A 21120-nucleotide genomic window follows, 5' to 3' on the forward strand; every position below is an offset into this window, starting at 1 on the left:
AGGAGCATCTGACTCTAGCACACCCCTTCATCAAGACCAGTCAAGTCACTATAGGGTCTCACATTTTAAATTCTCTATCAATATTGCTCATTTACACTTGCTGATAGCAGGCTAGTGTAGTAAGTGCCAACTAAATACTGTATATTCAAGTCATTCTAGCTGGTTTACTGTCCAGTTTACACATGAAATCGCCCAATGAATTTTATTGCTGGAAGTTTACCATGTCACATAATCAGAAACAAGTGTTTCTACGGTTGCATGCTTGCCAATCATCAGCTCCTGTTAAAAGGGCCATTTTGGATTGTGGAAAGAAATGTAGCAACTGGAGAAAACTCAAGCAGAGAAAAGAAGAACATACAAACAGATCCAAGCAGAATCAGATTTTAACCCCGGACCCCTGTGCTGCAAGGTCACTGTGCTATTTTATGCATATATACTTTTTATTATGTGAACTTTCCTTCACACATTCTTCAGTTATGCTGATGAACCACATTGTGAATATTTAGCAATAATTTGTATTTTTAAAAACACAACGTACCTTTGAAGAAACCTTCTGATTAATACTATAGTGCATTTTGGAGTCTGTTAACCATGGATGCTTAAGAGCTTCACTTGCACTCATTCTCCAGCTAAATAGAAAATAAATAATGATAAAAAGAATAATGACATCTTATGAATACATAAACATTAATAATGTGTACATTGGTAATATGAAAACAGTGGGAAACATTACTGGATATATCACTACAACACTCATAACACTAACACTTAACACTTCCTGTAAATGCCCTTTATAAAATCATACTTACCATTTTTCCTTTATCAGCAACTTGCCGATGAACTCTTTAGCATGATCTGAGATATTTTTGAATTCTTCTCCCTCAAAGTCAAATTGAGATACTATGATGTTGTTTAGTGTTTCATTGTCATCTTCCCCTAAAAATGGTGAGAGCCCGCTTAACCTATTGATTAAAAAAAGATAAAGTTTGAGATGCAATCCAAATGAAATTGATGATAAATTTTAAACCAAACAAAAAAAAAAGCCATTATGTATAAAATTAATGATTTATTGAATTAGTTGATTTACAGTAATTAATATTATTCTTTCCTGACCACCCTGGTTGACAGTGTCTGGGCCTCTAGGATTAGCTACATTTCTATTATAGCACAAAGCCCTTACTAATATTCTGCATAGCTGCCTCATTAGAAAACTGCTTCTCCTTGAGAACAACCAGCAAATGGAATGAAGTCTGTTGACAGCTCTCCCTAAGAAAAATATACACTTAGCTCTACTCCAACACGAAGAAGACGAGTGCCATCTATAGGTTACATAGTCGTCCTGTAAACTCATTTCTTCATCTAAGAGGAGTCTGACTTGGGTGTAGGCCAGATATATCCATGGATTTATTTACTTTCAGTCAGTTATGTAGCACACTCTATAGTGCTATGCACAAATTGTAACCACTTTTCTTGTCCCTAAGGGATATTACAATCTAATTTCCCATAGAAATACAGTTATGCTTTTAGTTTATAGAAAGTAGGAGCGCACCTATACAAACAAGAGGAGCAGGCAAACAACCTCCGTGCAGATGGTGCTCTGGTGTGGATTCAAGTCAAACTATTACACATTGTACAAAGCAACTTGACAAGAATAGCAAATTATGATCTACACAGCAGCTTTTAGAAGTAGGTAGAGCCAGAAATGGTAACTATACCATCTAATATATAATTGCCTAGAATACTACTTCCTGCAATTTGTGCCAACTTCCGTGGCTTTGTCCGGAGCTAATGTCCGGAGCTAATGTCCGGAGCTAATGTCCGGAGATTAATTGCCTAGAATACTACTTCCTGCAATTTGTGCCAACTTCCGTGGCTTTGTCCGGAGCTAATGTCCGGAGCTAATGTCCGGAGCTAATGTCCGGAGCTAATGTCCGGAGATTAATTGCCTAGAATACTACTTCCTGCAATTTGTGCCAACTTCCGTGGCTTTGTCCGGAGCTAATGTCCGGAGCTAATGTCCGGAGCTAATGTCCGGAGATTAATTGCCTAGAATACTACTTCCTGCAATTTGTGCCAACTTCCGTGGCTTTGTCCGGAGCTAATGTCCAGAGCTAATGTCCGGAGCTAATGTGCGGAGCTAATGTCCGGAGCTAATGTCCGGAGCTAATGTCCGGAGCTAATGTCCGGAGATAAGTGACGTCAACAGTGTCCAGTGTCTGATTGGTTGCCGCCTGCTGCGAGCGACCAATCAGAAACGTGCCGTACTGTGACACACTTCGCCCGCCATTTTGGTGTGATTTTTGAATTTTTACCTCACAGCAAGTTTCTACTGCGTGGAGGCGGGCCCAGTGACGTTGCTCTTCAAGCTCCTGCCGAATTTCGTCAAAAAAATGATAATACCATTTACCAAAACTATATATATTTAGTTGTGAAGTGGTTCAGTGACATTTTCACACCAATTTTGAACTTTTGTTTGGTGTTTTCTCCATATACTGCCTATTATTTTTGTTCTTTCTTACTATTATTTATTAATTGTATTATTCTTACATTTGAATAAATAAAGTATATATGGATTCTAGACTCCCGATTCTTTAGAATCGGGCTGCCATCTAGTTACTGATAATTGAATGAAACTGACTGCCAATAGTGGGGGGTCAAAGATGGTACCACACAATGCTAGTGAATGAAATTGAACCTATGCCATGTACATTGTGGTCTGTAAGAAGTACACAATACGGAGTACAATGAGGGTTGGAGCTAAAACTGTTACCAAACATTGCTAGTCAATATAATGTATCCTATAAACATTGTGGTCTATAAATAATGCACAATTCGGAGTATAGTAGAGGTTAAAAGTTGGTACTACATGATGCTAATCAATGGGATTGAACCTATGCTGTGTATGTTGTGATCTATAAAAAGTGCACAAAACGGAGTATAGTTGGAGTCGGAGATGGCACTCTGACACTTTCTTAGTTCCATTTTACAGCAAAAGCCATGGTCCATAAAGAGTTTACAATTCAGCACAGGAATCTCATTGTTGAAAGTTATTAGTCAAGAGAAGAGTACTAAACAATTTCCAAGGCATTGGATATACCATGGAACTCCCTGAAGATGGTCGCAACAGTGGCATTGCCTAGATTTTAAAAAGTGATGACCAGACAACAACAAAAATTGGTTTGGGAATCTACTTAGTGGCCTACATCAACATTAAAGGAGCTGAAGGAATTTCTGGCAAGTACTGGCTTTGCATTGTACTTGATGACAATCTCCCATATTCTTCATATGGCCGACTCATGGAGTAGAGTGGCAAGATACAGTATAAGCCTTTTCTTTTAAAGAAAACAACTAAGCCCAACTATGTTTTGCCAAAACCAACACCAAGTCTGCCCAAAGCATGTTGGAAGTGTGTTAAGGTCCGATGATACCAAGGATGACCTTTTTGACCATAATTTAAAAAACTTTACACTGCTTATTGCCAAAAGACACCATACCCAGAGTGAAGCACAATGGAGGTAACATTATGCTTTGGATTTTTTTTTTCAGCAGCTGGAGTTGGAACTTTAGTTAAGGTGGGGGAAATTATGAACAGTTCCAAATATCAGTCAACTTTGCTAAATATCTGAAGATGAAAAGAAATTTCATATTGTAGCAAGAAAACGATGCTCCAAATCAACAAAAATATGATTTCGCCAGAAGATCAAAGCTTTGGAATGGCCCATCCAGAGCTCTAATCTGAATACAATTGAAAATATGTGGGTGACCTGAAGAGGGCACTTTACACAGGAGGTGCCTTTGCTATTTGAGAGATTTATAGCAAGAAAGAGTGGGCCAATTCTAGATGTGCCATGCTGTCTCTTACCTAAAAAGACTAAATGCTGCCATAAATTCAAAGGGTACTTCAACAAAGTCTGAGTTTAAAGTGTGCATATTTATGCAATCACATTATTTTAGTTCTTTTTTTTTTTCACCTGAAAATAGTTCAGTTTGTTTTTCAATGGATTAGTACAGATCTTGGGCTACATTAAAGGTGGAAAAAGCTCTGAAATTATTTTTCTTGGCATGATTTTTTAAATGACAAAAACCTGGCATTTTAACAGGGGTGTGTAGACATATTATATTTGCTGTACTTGGATAACTCATTTAGTCTATGACAAGTTTACTTTTTTCAGCCAGTGGTGTGACTATAGTGGATATAGCGGTTGCAGTCGCGCCAAAGCCCTGGAGCCTAAGGGGGTCCAAAAGGTCTGTTTGGCCTATATAAGAAGACAAATACTATTAAAAATGCCTAATAATCGGTTGCCCTGTTGAAGATTTTGTATTTTTGTATTGGGCCCACAAGCTTCAAGCTACTGTTTACTGCCTACAATTTGCAGGTAAGACTAGCTCATTTCTCTTTATTATTCATTATTGGAATTTGCCACAGGGAAGTATCACTGGCCTGAAATTAAATGTGGAGGGCATTATTTGGGCCATATTTATCTCTTGTCTAGTGGTTACAAACTGGTTGATGTGAGTGTAGTGGGAGTTAATAAGCAAATTAGTAACTTTTAGGTTCATATGGAAATTGCTGTGTATGTGGAGGAGGACAGATGCTGTTCCGCTCAAACTTTTGGAAATTTCTATATTGGGAAGGTGAAACAAAATTCACTATTGTTCCATTTATAAGTCAGATGATTTTCATTGTATATTAAGTACATTCAGTCATTCTGCTACTGCATATATAACTTTCAATATGTTTATTATTTGCCAATCTACAAGACTAAACTTGTATGGAGACCACAGGTCTCTTATTATTTCCATTCCAAATATGTTGCATGTAACATGATTGCAGACATTCTATTTAATGGATGATAATGAAATTTGCTGTTGGCTCACTCTATACATGAAAAGATAAAAATATTTATCTTCGGCTGCCCTCACTGTTCCAACTGCGCCACCCATGTTTTTCTTTAAAGACCGGTAGAAAAGCCAGTTCAGCAAAAGAGCCTTCATAGGCTAGAAACCAAATGTAAATTCAAGAAAAAATGAGATAAAGCATATTTCACACAAAACAGACTTGAGTTTTTGGCCAACTCACAGCATGTAGGCAATGACTCCCACACTCCACATGTCTGTGGGAAAGGAGACAAAATCGTAGTTCACAACTTCAGGGGCAAGGAACTCTGGAGTACCAAAGTGCACTTTCAATTTTTCCCTTGGCTTATACCTAGAGCATGAATAAATGAAAGATAAAATATAATTTCAAAGGAATGACATAGCATAAAATTTCCCAACAGAGGATCGGGTTTTGGCCGCATAGTTAATACATTCCGAACAACCTACTCTGCAGGAAGAATAAAGTCTGACACAGAACATAAACACGGCTCATAGATACAGTGACTAATAACTGGAATGGAACAAACTGGCAGGCAACATTATAGGAGAAATGCTTACAGGGCTAGTCCACATAAATCACATCTAAGCAGAGCCTGTAAACAATATGACAGACTGTACACTGGAATTGAAATGTTTTCAGTCTATGGCTAAATAATTAACGCTTGATACAGGAGAATAAACGTTCACAGCAGTTTTACCTGTGATAATAAATGATATGTTGAAATAATTTTGTTTTATTTTTGCTATATATTATCCTTGTGCTCAAACAAACTAGACAATGAAACCCATAGCAGGCTGTGCCACGTCGTAAAATATCTTTTTTTAACACACTGGCCTAAGAGGTACATATTGAATTAATACTCAAATATCTAATTATTTAAAGCAACACTGTCATCAGGTTTTTCCAATATAAACTAAAGACATCACCTTTAATGCCACTTTTAACCCCTTAGTGACAGTGCCAATTTGCTGCTCAATGACCAAGCCAATTTTTACAATTCTGACCACTGTCACTTTATGTGGTTAGAACTCTGGAACACTTCAACGGATCCCACTGATTCTGAGAATTTTTTTTCATGACATATTGTACTTCATGATAGTGGTAACATTTCTTCACTATGACTTGTGTTTATTTATGAAAAAATGAAAATATGGCGAAAATTTAGAACATTTAGCAATTTTCAAACTTTGAATTTTTATGCCCTTAAATCAGAGAGTGGTATCACACAATACTTAATAAATAACATTTTCCACATGTCTACTTTACATCAGCACAATTTTGGAAACAACATTTTTTCGTTAGGAAGTTATAAGGGTTAAAATTTTACCAGCGATTTCTCATTTTTCCAACAAAATTTACAAACCATTTTTTTAGGGACCACCTTACATTTGAAGTGATTTTGGGGGGTCAATTTAACATAAAATACCCAAAAGTGATGCCATTCTAAAAACTGTACCCCTCAACGTGCAAAACCACATTCAAGAAGTTTATTAACCCTTCGTGTGCTTCACGAGAACTAAAGCAATGTGGAAGGAAAAAAATGAAAATTTAACTTTTTTCACAAAAAAATTATTTTGGAACTATTTTTTTTTATTTTCACAAGGGTATCAGGAGAAAATGGACCACAAAGATACAATTTCTCCTGAGTACGCCGATACCCCATATGTGGGAAAAAGCCACTGTTTGAGTGCATGGCAGGGCTCAGAAGGGATGGAGTACCATTTGACTTGCATAATTACATTTGAATGCATAATTGGCTGGAATCAATGATGGCACCATGTCGCCTTTGGAGACCCCCTCCAAGGGATGTACCAACCCTAAACCCAACACACCCCTAACCCTAATCCCAACCCTAACCACGATCCTAACCACAACACACTCCTAATCCTAATCCCAACCCTACCCATAACCACAAACCTAACCCCAGCACACCCTTAACACTAATCCCAACCCTAACCATAACCCTAACACACCCCTAACCCTAATCCTAACCTTAACCCTAGCCCTAACCCTAATTTTAGCCCAACTCTAACCCTAATCGAAAAAAGGAAATAAATTTATTTTTTTATTTCATTATTTTTCCCTATCTAAGGGGGTGATAAAAGAGGGTTTGATTTACTATTTTTTTTATTTTGATCTCTATGATAGTGTCTATCACAAAGATCAAAATGAACCAATAGGAACATTTTTCTGCTTTTTGCCGGGTGCCGGCCAACAGATCTCGGCGGGCGCACTGCGCATGCGCCCACCATTTTCTCCAGTAAGAAGATGCCGGAGGACATCACTGGGGGATTCCTGGACTCCAGAGGTAAAGGGGGGAGATCAGGGGACCCTATTTCTCTCTTCTCTGATGTGCGATCACATCAGAGAAGAGAGAAATTAAATGGAAAATCTGATTTTTTATTTTTTTTTGCGGTCACTGTTATACCGTTACTAACAGCGATCGCAAAACTGGGGTCGGTAAAAACCAATCCAAATCATGTTCTCTGGAGTCTTAGCTGACCCCGGAGAAATTCCGACTCTGGGGTGTTATACACTTTTTCCACAGTGCTGTTAATTAACGGTGCTGTGGTTTAAGTACCCTTAATTGCCGCCATGAAAAGGCGTATTGGTGCTCGTTAAGGGGTTAAAAAGCAGTCTAGGAAGCTGAGTGTATATATATATATATATATATATATATATATATATATATATATACAGCCTCGACACATGTGGGGATTGCGTAACAAACAGGCAACCTAACACAATGTGTTTCCATATTAAAAAACATTGCTCTCCAAGATGGCAGCTGCATTTTCTATTACACAGGCACTGAAAGCGTTCAGTGCAGGTGCAGCTGATTCTGCTGCTTGTTTCTATGCCTGTGCTGGATATTCTCAATGTCTGCACAGGAGAGAACTCAACCGCCACACCCTGGGAAATTATAGACCCAATGATATGTTTCTACGTGTCTCCTAAGGGAAGTTGTGGATTAAGGCAAGTCCTGAAGAGCATTCAGGGAATATGTCTTTAGATATCACAGTATAGCACCTCTGAAATTTGAGACCCTAAGGCTATGTGCACACGTTCAGGAATTCATGCAGAAAATTCCTGTGGAAATCCGGACATTTCTGCCAGATTTCCGCATGAAATCCAACTGCGTTTTTTTGCGCGTTTTTTGCGCGGTTTTGACGCGTTTTTTTGCGCGTTTTTTTCCCAGACATTTCCCAATGCATTAGACAGTGGGAAATCCACGAAAAAAACACTAAATTAATGAACAGGTTCATTATTTTTCCGCAATGCGTTTTTCATGCGGAAAAACGCACATCATGTGCACAGAAATTGCGGATTCCATTATAAATGATGGGATGCTTAATGTATGCAGATTATTTGCGGTTTTATAGCGTTTTTATAGTGCAAAAACGCAAAAAAACCGCAAATAATCTGCAACATGTGCACATAGCCTCAAAGTAAAAGTGGTGACCAGAACGGTTGATATGACCAACACAGACATTTTTCTTTGAACAGTTTTCATATATCGCACCCAATGTGTCTAGCAAGCATAAACAAAGTTACAAATTTCTTTTATGATAGTAAACACAAAACAACAATCACATTTTTTCAGCTCCTCTCTGGATACCCTCTACAGTGCCCACATTACCATGATCTCAAGATCAAACATTTACCTTCTAGCCAAGCCAAAATCAATAATTTTGATCTGATAATCTGCTCGACTCACGCACATAATGTTCTCTGGCTGAAATCAAATGAGAAAGAAGTAACAATGTTACTAAGGGAAACTATTATTATTATTATTATACATTTTTATAGCGCCATTTATTCCATGGCGCTTTACATGTGAATACGGGGCAAATATAGACAAATACATTAAACATGAGCAGATAACAAGGCACACGAGTACATAAGGAGGGAGGACCCTGCCCGCGAGGGCTCACAGTCTGCAGGGGATGGGTGAGGATACACTAGGAGAGGGAAGAGCTGGCTGTGCGGCTGTTCAGTAGGTTGAGGATCACTGCAGGCTGTAGGCTTGTCGGAAGAGATGAGTCTTCAGGTTCTTTTTGAAGGTTTCTATGGTAGGCGCGAGTCTGATGTGTTGGGGTAGAGAGTTCCAGAGTATGGGGGAAGCACGGGAGAAGTCTTGGATGCGGTTATGGGAAGAAGAGATGAGAGGGGAGTAGAGAAGGAGGTCTTGGGAGGATCGGAGGTTGCGTGTAGGTAGGTACCGGGAGACCATGTCACAGATGTATGGAGGAGACAGGTTGTGGATGGCTTTGTATGTCAGTGTGAGGGTTTTGAACTGGAGTCTCTGGGCGATAGGAAGCCAGTGAAGGGCTTGACACAGGGGAGAGGCAGGGGAATAGCGGGGGGACAGGTGGATTAGTTGGGCAGCAGAGTGTAGGATGGATTGGAGTGGTGCCAGAGTGCTAGAGGGGAGTCCAGAGAGTAGGAGGTTGCAGTAGTCGAGGCGGGAGATGATAAGGGCATGCACTAGCGTTTTTGCAGTGTTGCGGTCAAGGAAAGCACGGATCCGGGAAATATTTTTGAGTTTGAGACGACAGGAGGAGGCAAGGGCTTGGATATGTGGCTTGAAAGAGAGGGCAGAGTCGAGGATCACCCCGAGGCACCGGGCGTGTGGGACTGGGGATAGTGAGCAGCCATTGACATTGATGGATAGGTCTGGTGGAGGGGTAGAGTGAGATGGGGGAAAGATGATGAATTCTGTTTTGTCCATGTTCAGTTGTAGAAAGCGAGCAGAAAAGAAGGCTGAAATGGCAGACAGACAGTGCGGGATTTTGGTAAGCAAGGAGGAGAGGTCAGGTCCGGAGAGGTAGATCTGCGTGTCGTCAGCGTAGAGATGGTACTGCAAACCGTGGGATTCTATGAGCTGTCCCAGGCCGAAAGTGTAGATGGAGAAGAGTAGGGGTCCTAGAACAGAGCCTTGAGGAACACCGACTGACAAGGGGCGAAGTGAGGAGGTGGTGTGGGGGAGGGAGACACTGAATGTTCGGTCTGTCAGATATGACGAGAACCAGGAAAGGGCCAAGTCTGTGATGCCAAGGAATGAGAGGATTTGTAGCAAAAGGGAGTGGTCTACAGTGTCAAAGGCAGAAGACAGGTCCAGGAGAAGGAGGACAGAGTAGTGTCGCTTGCTCCTGGCAGTTAGTAGGTCATTGGTGACTTTAGTTAGGGCAGTTTCAGTTGAGTGATGGGAACGGAAGCCTGATTGTAACCGATCAAAGAGGGAGCAGGAGGAGAAGTGGGAGGACAGTTCAAGATGGACGTGTTGCTCCAGCAATTTGGAGGCATAAGGGAGAAGAGATATCGGGCGATAGCTAGACACAGAGGATGGGTCGAGGGAGGGCTTTTTGAGGATGGGTGTGATCTTGGCATGCTTGAAGGATGAGGGAAAGACACCTGTTGTGAGTGAGAGGTTGAAGAGGTGCGTTAGGGTTGGGATGAAGACCGTGGAAAGGTTAGGGATGAGGTGGGATGGGAGCGGGTCAAGCGTGCAGGTGGTGAGGTGTGATCTTGACAGGAGGGTGGAGAGCTGATCTTCTGTCATGGTGGAGAAGCTGGTTTTTGAGGAGCAGGGTTGAGGAGCTAAGAGGGGTAGTGGGCGCTGTGGGCCAAAGCTTTCTCTGATCGTATCGATCTGTTTAAAGAAAGAGGCGAAGTCATCAGCAGAAATGAGGGGGGAGGGAGGAGGTGCTGGGGGACGGAGTAGAGAATTGAAAGTGTTGAAAAGCTGTTTAGGGTTGTGGGACAGGGAGGATATGAGGGATGAGAAGTTTGTTTTGCGGCAGTGAGCGCAGACTTGAAGCTGGCGAGGGACTGCTTGTATGCAGTGAAGTGGTCGGCAGAGTGGGATCGCTTCCATCTCCGCTCAGCAATCCTGGAAGCCCGTCTTAATTCTTTGGTCAGGCTGGTCAGCCAGGGCTGCCTGTTAATTGTACGAGTTTTACTATGCATGAGTGGGGCGGCCGAATCGAGTGTTGCTGTTATTGTGGTGTTATAAAAAGTGGCAGCAGCATCTGTGTCATGAAGGGAAGTTATGTCTGTGAGAGGGAGAAGGGACTCAGAGACTGATTGTAAGTTGAGATGTTTGAGATTTCTGCGAGGGTGAGTGAGTTTGTGGAGTGGGGGTTGCACACTAGGAGAGGAGAGGGACGAGAATGTCAGTAGGTTGTGGTCAGACAGGGGGAGGGGTGTGTTAGTGAGGTTAGTAAGGGAGCAGAGGCGGGTGAAGATGAGGTCCAGCGTGTGGCCATCTTTGTGAGTGGCCTCAGAGGACCATTGAGTGAGGCCGAAGGAGGCAGTCAGTGATAAAAGTTTAGAGGCAGCTGAGGTGAAAGTGTCAATGGGGATATTGAAATCACCCATGATGATAGTGGGGATGTCAACAGAGAGGAAATGAAGTAGCCAGGTGGTGAAGTGGTCGAGAAAGGTGGAGATGGCTAGTTCTGGGGGGCGGTAGATGACAGCCAGCTGGAGGTTGGAGGGGGAATAGATGCGGACAGAGTGCACCTCAAATGAGGGAAGAGTAGTGGAGGGTGGTAGCGGGATTGGAGTAAAGGAGCAGGTGTCGGACAGGAGCAATCCAACTCCTCCACCACGTTTGTTGCTGGGGCGAGGGGTGTGAGAGAGGTGGAATCCGCCATAGGAGAGCGCAGCTGGAGAGGCCGAGTCAGAGGGGGTGAGCCAGGTTTCGGTGAGGCCGAGGAAGGAGAGTTTGTTGGTGATGAAGAGGTCATGGATAAATGGCAGTTTGTTGCAGATGGAGCGTGCGTTCCATAGTGCTCCAAGTAGGGGGAGCTGGGGAGTGGGGGCTGTATGAATGGGTATGAGGTTGTCGTGGTTGGGAAAACGTGCGGAGGATCGTGGCAGGGGGTTAGAAACGAGTGTAGGAATGAATTGGGGAGGGCCGGGATTTGGGGATATGTCACCAGCAATGAGGAGTAGCAGACAGATCATTAGAAGGTGGGAGCAGGATAGAACATGATGCGGCCGCATGTGTCTGGAGAAAAAGGATTGTATGTGGAGGAACAGTTCTGAGGAGAAGGTGAGATGGCTGGGGAGTATGGAGGAAGAAATGACTAGTTCCTTACTAGGTGGAGGGATTGCAGGAGATTGTAAGAAGGAAAGTAGTATGGGGGTGAAAGAGAAAAGAAATTGAAACATTGTAGTGGTTAGTAGTCTGTTACCTTCCAGTCAAATCCAGTCCAATTCAGTCTATGCAATTAGCTTTAAGGTTACAATGTTCTTGTTGCCTTATTTATGGAATCTATAATATAACGCTGGGAGCGTCACTCTGTCCGAAGCCTCTATAGACTGCGCAAGCGCAAGCGCCGGCGCAGTCTGGGCCTCACAGAGCGACGCTCCCAGGAGATCGCGGTATGCGTAAGCACTGAACGCATACCGCGATCTCCACCGGAGAGCAAGCGCTGCTTGCGGCTCCGTCTCCCGGCTCCTCTGCTCCCGGCTCCGGAGGGCGCGGACTGCGCAGGCGCCGATTCCTGCTGCCGGAATCGGCGCCTGCGCAGTCCGCGCTTTCCGGCGCCATTTTCTTGAAGACACACTCCGGCTCCACTGCAGGTGTGTCTTCAAGAAAATGGCGCCGGAAAGCGCGGACTGCGCAGGCGCCGATTCCTGCTGCCGGAATCGGCGCCTGCGCAGTCCCCGCTTTCCGGCGCCATTTTCTTGAAGACATACCTGCAGTGGAGCCGGACGATAGGTGAGTATGGTATTTTTTTTTTTTATATGGCAGCAGCATTCGGGGGCATACACACTGGAGCGGGGGGCATATAATACAATGGTGGCGCAGGATGGGAGCAGCACATGACAGAACGGGCGCAGGATGGCAGCAGCACATGACAGAACGGGCGCAGGATGGCCGCAGCACATGACAGAACGGGCGCAGGATGGCCGCAGCACATGACAGAACGGGCGCAGGATAGCCGCAGCACATGACAGAACGGGCGCAGGATGGCCGCAGCACATGACAGAACGGGCGCAGGATGGCAGCAGCACATGACAGAACGGGCGCAGGATGGCAGCAGCACATGACAGAACGGGCTCAGGATGGCCGCAGCACATGACAGAACGGGCGCAGGATGGCAGCAGCACATGACAGAACGGGCGCAGGATGGCCGCAGCACATGACAGAACGGGCGCAGGATGGCAGCAGCACATGACAGAACGGGCGCAGGATGGCAGCAGCACATGACAGAACGGGCGCAGAATGGCAGCAGCACATGACAGAACGGGCGCAGGATGGCAGCAGCACATGACAGAACGGGCGCAGGATGGCAGCAGCACATGACAGAACGGGCGCAGGATGGCAACAGCACATGACAGAACGGGCGCAGGATGGCAGCAGCACATGACAGAACGGGCGCAGGATGGCAGCAGCACATGACAGAACGGGCGCAGGATGGCAGCAGCACATGACAGAACGGGCGCAGGATGGCAGCAGCACATGTCAGAACGGGCGCAGGATGGCCGCAGCACATGACAGAACGGGCGCAGGATGGCAGCAGCACATGACAGAACGGGCGCAGAATGGCCGCAACACATGACAGAACGGGCGCAGGATGGCAGCAGCACATGACAGAACGGGCGCAGGATGGCAGCAGCACATGACAGAACGGGCGCAGGATGGCAGCAGCACATGACAGAACGGGCGCAGGATGGCAGCAGCACATGACAGAACGGGCGCAGGATGGCAGCAGCACATGACAGAACGGGCGCAGGATGGCAGCATCACATGACAGAACGGGCGCAGGATGGCAGCAGCAAATGACAGAACGGGGACGCAGGATGGGAGCAGCAAATGACAGAACGGGGGCGCAGGATGGGAGCAGCACATGACAGAACGGGGGCGCAGGATGGGAGCAGCACATGACAGAACGGGGGCGCAGGATGGGAGCAGCACATGACAGGATGGGGGCGCAGGATGGAGCAGCACATACCAGGATGGAGACCATATACCAATATAAATGCTCGCCACCCGGGCGTAGAACGGGTTCAATAGCTAGTAAACTATAATATTATATATAACAGTGTCGAACTGGGATGCCTAGGGTCCACCAGTAACATTGACTCTAAGGGCCAAGTGTACAGCTACATGCAGATATTACATTACCCTTAGTATGAAATTTAGCTACGCGTCTATGTAATAATAAACTGGATAGTTTGTTAATTGATTGATTAGATGCTGCATTTGCTTGTCATAAAGAATCTAATGAATCAAGTGTATTGTGCCAAGTATTAATAGCTCAAATAGCAGATGGTGGGCCGGCCTGACTCCTACACAGGGACCCACCAGTCAAATCATCTGTTGTCTGGTGGGTCAGTCCTAACTTGATATATAAGTATTTGAAAATAAGTATTTGATACACTGCCAATTTGGCAAGTTTTCCCACCTACAAAGAATGGATAGAACTGTTATTTTTATCGTAGGTACACTTCAACTGTGAGAAATAGAATTAATTTGCATTTTATTGCATGAAATAAGTATTTGATACAATAGAAAAACAGAACTTAATACTTGGTAAAGACATTTTTGTTTTCAATTACAGAAGTCAGACGTTTCCTGTACTTCTTGACCATGTTTGCACACACAGCAGCAGGGATTTTGACCCACTCCTCCATACAGATCTTCTTCAGATCTTTCAGGTTTTGGGGCTTTTGCTCAGTAACATTGAGTTTCATCTCCCTTCAAAGATTTTTTTATTGGGTGTTCAGGTCTGGAGACTGTATAGGCCACTCCAGGAGCTTGAAATGCTTCTTATGGAGCCACTCCTTAGTTGCTCTGTGTGTTTCGGGTCATTGTCATGCTGGAAGACCCAGCCATGACTCATCTTCAATGCTCTTACTGAGGGGAGGAGGTTGCTTGCCAAAATCTTGGAATACCAGACCCTATGCAGCCTTCCTTCAATACAGTGCAGTCATCCTGCCCCCTTTGCATAAAAGCACCCCCAAAGAATGATGTTTTCTCCACCATGCTTCACGGTTGGGACGGTATTCTTGAGGGTCTAACCCATCCTTCTTCTTCCTCCAAACAAGGTGATTGGAGTTGATACCAAAAAGTTCTATTTGACAACATGACTTTCTTCCAAGCCTCCTCTGGATCATCCAGATGGTCATTGGCGAGCACAAAATTGACAGCCATCTTGTGTTTTTTTTCCATTTGCAAAGAATTGCGACAACAGTTGTTGCCTTCTCACCAAGCTGCTTGCCTATTGTCCTGTAGCACATCCCAGCCTTTTGCAGGTCTACAATTTTGTCCCTGGTGTCCTTAGACAGCTAAATGGTCTTGCAATTAATAAAAGGGAATGAGTGCAGAGTAGGAGGCTTCTCAAAAAAAAACTAACAGGTCTGTGAGAATCAGAATTCTTCCTGGTTATTAGGTGATCAAATATTTATTTTATACAATAAAATGCAATTTATTTATTTAACTATCATACAATGTGATGTTCTGGGTTTTTAGATTCTGTCTCTCACAGTTGAAGTGTACCTATGATAAAAATTACAGACCTCTCCATTCTTAGTAGGTGGGAAAACTTCCAAAATTGGCAGTGTATCAAATACTTATTTTCCCCAATGTAATGAGATGATGATGATGATTATATCAATTGTACTTTTGGAAATTTCTATATCTACTGAATATATACTAATATGGACATCATACTGTACTTAGACCTAAATAATATGCTCATACATAGCAGGATCACAAATGAGAACACATCAGGCACAAGATGAGTATATTGTAATAGTAAGATGTCTAGATATGCTTAAATTGACTATACCTTGAGATCCAAGTGTATAATATACATTTGATGCATGTACTGAATCCCTTCACAGATTTGCTTTATAAATAATATTGTGTCCACTTCTGAGAGATTGCAGTTCTCATCAATAATTCTGTCAAATAATTCTCCGCCATCTACACTGTTGAAAAGGATATAATCCACATGAATATATAACCCAAGGTATTATAAACAAACCAAATAATCTGACTCATGTTGTTTAGTTTACATATGGTTTTACGTGTTAATTTGATATTTAAGTTCCATTGACAAATTAAGAAACTAAATAATAAAAAGATTATTGAATATACATTCTTAACGGCAAACATTTCCTTTAAGAGACAAAGTGTTTTGGGTAATAAAAAAATCAGAAGGTATATTATTATAGTATTACTTTCTGGCCTTGTTTATAAAGCTTTGGAGGTTCGTAAGTCAACCACTGCTGTTATCGGGGCATAGAGGGGTGACACCTCTTAACCTCTTAAAAGGGTTTTTGGTTTCCCTGGGAGCAGTTTGTTTTAAAAAACAAACAATCTGTGGTTTAATCACTCTCCCAGGGTCCAGTGCTGAGTCTCCACCTCAGATGTTTGTCATTGTCTGTCATGTCAAGGGCACCTCAGCCAATAACTGATTTCAGTGGTTCTGCCTGAGTTGACAGCACATGATCTCACTAATTGAATGTAGCGCTGTCAACATGCAGACAACAACAGATGCCGGGACCAGCACCAAAGACTCAGTGTTAAACCTGCAGAGGGTAAATAAGACATAGTTTATTTTTAAAAAAACAAATTGCAGCCAGGGGACAAACATTTTTCTGACACTGGAAATCCCTTTTAAAGGGAAGATGCTTAGGTTTTTATTTTTGTATTAACAGCTTTCCCAACCTGTAATATTCCTTACCTCTACTGCTTCTATCCACTTGGTATGTTACCCCGCTGTCCCAATCTGTGACATTCCTGCCTGCCACGGGGTAACTCTTAACTCTGATCTATCCTTCCTACCGAATCCAACTCAAAAATATTTCCAGGATCTGTACAATCCTTAATCAAGAATCTGCAAAAACACTAGTGCATGTCCTCATCTCCCACTACTGCAACCTCCTGCTCTGTGGCCTCCCTTCTAACACTCACGACATGTGAAACCGGCCTGACACTGTACTTGTCAGTATCACTGGCAGTCACCAACAAAATGGCTCCGCACTGTGATCCTAAACTTCATCCTTCTTTGTCCTTTTGCAAACACCCAGAAGGTGATGTCACACACATCTGAGCAGACCCCGCCCACATTTACTGCAGTCATAAAGTGAGCTAGAACTACAATAGGCTTTCATGGCAAATTTCAGCAGCTGCTCCCTCATAGCATTTAAAAGTGGAAAATATCTAACTTTTTAAAATTATTTTTCATATTTTATGTCATTAAAAACAAATGATAATTAAAAAAAAAATTAAAACATTAATACTTTTCATTTTTTCAATTGTTGAAATTTTTTTTGTGGCAACTTCCCTTTAAAGGCAAAGTGGGAGCTTTAACCCCTCTGTGACCTTAGACGTACTATCCCGTCGAGGTGCCCTGGGCTTATCTGACCCTGGACGGGATAGTACGTCATAGCCGATCGGCCGCGCTCACGGGGGGAGCGCGGCCGATCGCGGCCGGGTGTCAGCTGCTTATCGCAGCTGACATCCGGCACTATGTGCCAGGAGCGGTCACGGACCGCCCCCGGCACATTAACCCCTGGCACACCGCGATCAAAGATGATCGCGATGTGCCGGCGGTGCAGGGAAGCACCGCGCAGGGAGGGGGCTCCCTGCGGGCTTCCCTGAGCCCCCCGCAGCAACGCGATGTGATCGCGTTGCTGCGAGGGTCTCCTCACCTCCCTCCCTGCTCGAGCCCCGGATCCAAGATGGCCGCGGATCCGGGTCCTGCAGGGAGGGAGGTGGCTTCACAGAGCCTGCTCAGAGCAGGCACTGTGAAGCAGCCTGCACTCATATCAGATCAGTGATCTGACAGAGTGCTGTGCAAACTGTCAGATCACTGATCTGTGATGTCCCCCCCTGGGACAAAGTAAAAAAGTAAAAAAAAAAATTTCCAAATGTGTAAAAAAAATAAAAAAAAATATTCCAAAATAATGAAAAAAAAAAAAAATATTATTCCCATAAATACATTTCTTCATCTAAATAAAAAAAAAAAACCAATAAAAGTACACATATTTAGTATCGCCGCGTCCGTAACGGCCCGACCTATAAAACTGGCCCACTAGTTAACCCCTTCAGTAAACACCGTAAGAAAAAAAAAAAAAAAACGAGGCAAAAAACAACGCTTTATTATCATACCGCCGAACAAAAAGTGGAATAACACGCGATCAAAAGGACAGATATAAATAACCATGGTACCGCTGAAAGCGTCATATTGTCCCGCAAAAAAAGAGCCGCCATACAGCATCATCAGCAAAAAAATAAAAAAGTTATAGTCCTGAGAATAAAGCGATGCAAAAATAATTATTTTTTCTGTAAAATAGTTTTTATCGTATAAAAGCGCCAAACCATAAAAAAATGATATAAATGAGGTATCGCTGTAATCGTACTGACCCGAAGAATAAAACTGATTTATCAATTTTACCAAACGCGGAACGGTATAAACGCCTCCCCCAATAGAAATTCATGAATAGCTGGCTTTTGGTCATTCTTCCTCACAAAAATCGGAATAAAAAGCGATAAAAAAATGTCACGTGCCCAAAAATGTTTTCAATAAAAACGTCAACTCGTCCCGCAAAAAACAAGACCTCACATGACTCTGTGGACCAAAATATGGAAAAATTATAGCTCTCAAAATGTGGTATTGCAAAAAATATTTTTTGCAATAAAAAGGGTCTTTCAGTGTGTGACGGCTGCCAATCATAAAAATCCGCTAAAAAACTCGCTATAAAAGTAAATCAAACCCCCCTTCATCACCCCCTTAGTTAGGGAAAAATAAAAAAAAATGTATTTATTTCCATTTTCCCATTAGGGCTAGGGTTAGGGCTAGGGTTAGGGCTAGGGCTAGGGCTAGGGTTAGGGCTAGGGTTAGGGTTAGGGCTAGGGTTAGGGCTAGGGTTAGGGCTAGGGTTAGGGCTAGGGTTAGGGCTAGGGTTAGGGCTAGGGCTAGGGTTAGGGCTAGGGTTAGGGCTAGGGTTAGGGCTAGGGTTAGGGCTAGGGTTAGGGTTAGGGCTAGGGTTAGGGCTAGGATTAGGGTTAGGGTTAGGGTTGGGGCTACAGTTAGGGTTGGGGCTAAAGTTAGGGTTAGGGTTTAGATTACATTTACAGTTGGGAATAGGGTTGGGATTAGGGTTAGGGGTGTGTCAGGGTTAGAGGTGTGGTTAGGGTTACCGTTGGAATTAGGGTTAGGGGTGTGTTTAGATTAGGGTTTCAGTTATAATTGGGGGGTTTCCACTGTTTCGGCACATCAGGGGCTCTCCAAACACGACATGGCGTCCGATCTCAATTCCAGCCAATTCTGCGTTGAAAAAGTAAAACAGTGCTCCTTCCCTTCCGAGCTCTCCTGTGTGCCCAAACAGGGGTTTACCCCAACATATGGGGTATCAGCGTACTCAGGACAAATTGGACAACAACGTTTGTGGACCAATTTCTCCTGTTACCCTTGGGAAAATACAAAACTGGGGGCTAAAAAATAATTTTTGTGGGAAAACAAAAAGATTTTTTATTTTCACGGCTCTGCGTTATAAACTGTAGTGAAACACTTGGGGGTTCAAAGTTCTCACAACACATCTAGATAAGTTCATTGAGGGGTCTAGTTTCCAATATGGGGTCACTTGTGGGGGGTTTCTACTGTTTAGGTACATTAGGGGCTCTGCAAACGCAATGTGACGCCTGCAGACCAATCCATCTAAGTCTGCATTCCAAATGATGCTCCTTCCCTTCCGAGCCCTCCCATGCGCCCAAACGGTGGTTCCCCCCCACATATCGGGTATCAGCGTACTCAGGACAAATTGGACAACAACTTTTGTGGACCAATTTCTCCTGTTACCCTTGGGAAAATACAAAACTGGGGGCTAAAAAATAATTTTTGTGGGAAAACAAAAAGATTTTTTATTTTCACGGCTCTGCGTTATAAACTGTAGTGAAACACTTGGGGGTTCAAAGTTCTCACAACACATCTAGATAAGTTCATTGAGGGGTCTAGTTTCCAATATGGGGTCACTTGTGGGGGGTTTCTACTGTTTAGGTACATTAGGGGCTCTGCAAACGCAATGTGACGCCTGCAGACCAATCCATCTAAGTCTGCATTCCAAATGATGCTCCTTCCCTTCCGAGCCCTCCCATGCGCCCAAACGGTGGTTCCCCCCCACATATCGGGTATCAGCGTACTCAGGACAAATTGGACAACAACATTTAGGGTCCAATTTCTCCTGCTAACCTTGGAAAAATACAAAACTGGGGGCTAAAATATAATTTTTGTGGAAAAAAAAATATTTTTTATTTGCATGGCTCTGCGTTATAAACTGTAGTGAAATACTTGGGGGTTCAAAGCTCTCACAACACATCAAGATGAGTTCCTTAGGGGGTCTACTTTCCAAAATGGTGTCACTTGTGGGGGGTTTCTACTGTTTAGGTACATTAGGGGCTCTGCAAACGCAATGTGACGCCTGCAGACCATTCCATCTAAGTCTGCATTCCAAATGGCGCTCCTTCCCTTCCGAACCCTCCCATGCGCCCAAACGGTGGTTCCCCCCCACATATGGGGTATCAGCGTACTCAGGACAAATTGGACAACAACTTTTGTGGTCCAATTTCTCCTCTTACCCTAGAGAAAATACAAAACTGGGGGCTAAAAAATAATTTTTGTGGGAAAAAAATTTTGTTTTATTTTTATGGCTCTGCATTATAAACTTCTGTGAAGCCCTTGGTGGGTCAAAGTGCTCACCACACATCCAGATAAGTTCCTTAGGGGGTCTACTTTCCAAAATGGTGTCACTTGTGGGGGGTTTCAATGTTTAGGCACATCAGTGGCTCTCCAAACGCAACATGGCGTCCCATCTCAATTCCTGTCAATTTTGCATTGAAAAGTCAAACGGCGCTCCTTCCCTTCCGAGCTCTCCCATGCGCCCAAACAGTGGTTTACTGCCACATATGGGGTATCAGCGTACTCGGGACAAATTGGACAACAACTTTTGAGGTCCAATTTCTTCTCTTACCCTTGGAAAAATAAAAAATTGGGGGCAAAAATATAATTTTTGTGAAAAAATATGATTTTTTATTTTTACGGTTCTGCATTATAAACTTCTGTGAAGCACTTGGTGGGTCAAAGTGCTCACCACACCTCTAGATAAGTTCCTTAGGGGGTCTACTTTCCAAAATGGTGTCACTTGTGGGGGGTTTCAATGTTTAGGCACATCAGTGGCTCTCCAAACGCAACATGGCGTCCCATCTCAATTTCTGT

At 43.4% G+C, this 21120-nt stretch overlaps 1 protein-coding gene across 1 annotated transcript in view; it reads right to left on the bottom strand.

The window, feature by feature from the left end:
- Nucleotides 1-21120, bottom strand: part of MYLK4 (myosin light chain kinase family member 4) — a 61411-nt gene that overhangs the window by 6887 nt on the left and 33404 nt on the right. Inside the window, exons 5-9 of the mRNA XM_069732297.1 lie at nucleotides 15688-15829; nucleotides 8545-8615; nucleotides 5081-5209; nucleotides 810-962; nucleotides 539-629 (exon numbers count right to left, since the gene is read on the bottom strand). Coding sequence (XP_069588398.1) covers nucleotides 539-629; nucleotides 810-962; nucleotides 5081-5209; nucleotides 8545-8615; nucleotides 15688-15829 — 586 coding nt within the window. The remainder of the gene's footprint in view (nucleotides 1-538; nucleotides 630-809; nucleotides 963-5080; nucleotides 5210-8544; nucleotides 8616-15687; nucleotides 15830-21120) is intronic.

The sequence above is a fragment of the Ranitomeya imitator genome, chromosome 6 (assembly GCF_032444005.1).
Source record: "Ranitomeya imitator isolate aRanImi1 chromosome 6, aRanImi1.pri, whole genome shotgun sequence".
Classification (NCBI taxonomy): Eukaryota; Metazoa; Chordata; class Amphibia; order Anura; family Dendrobatidae; genus Ranitomeya; species Ranitomeya imitator.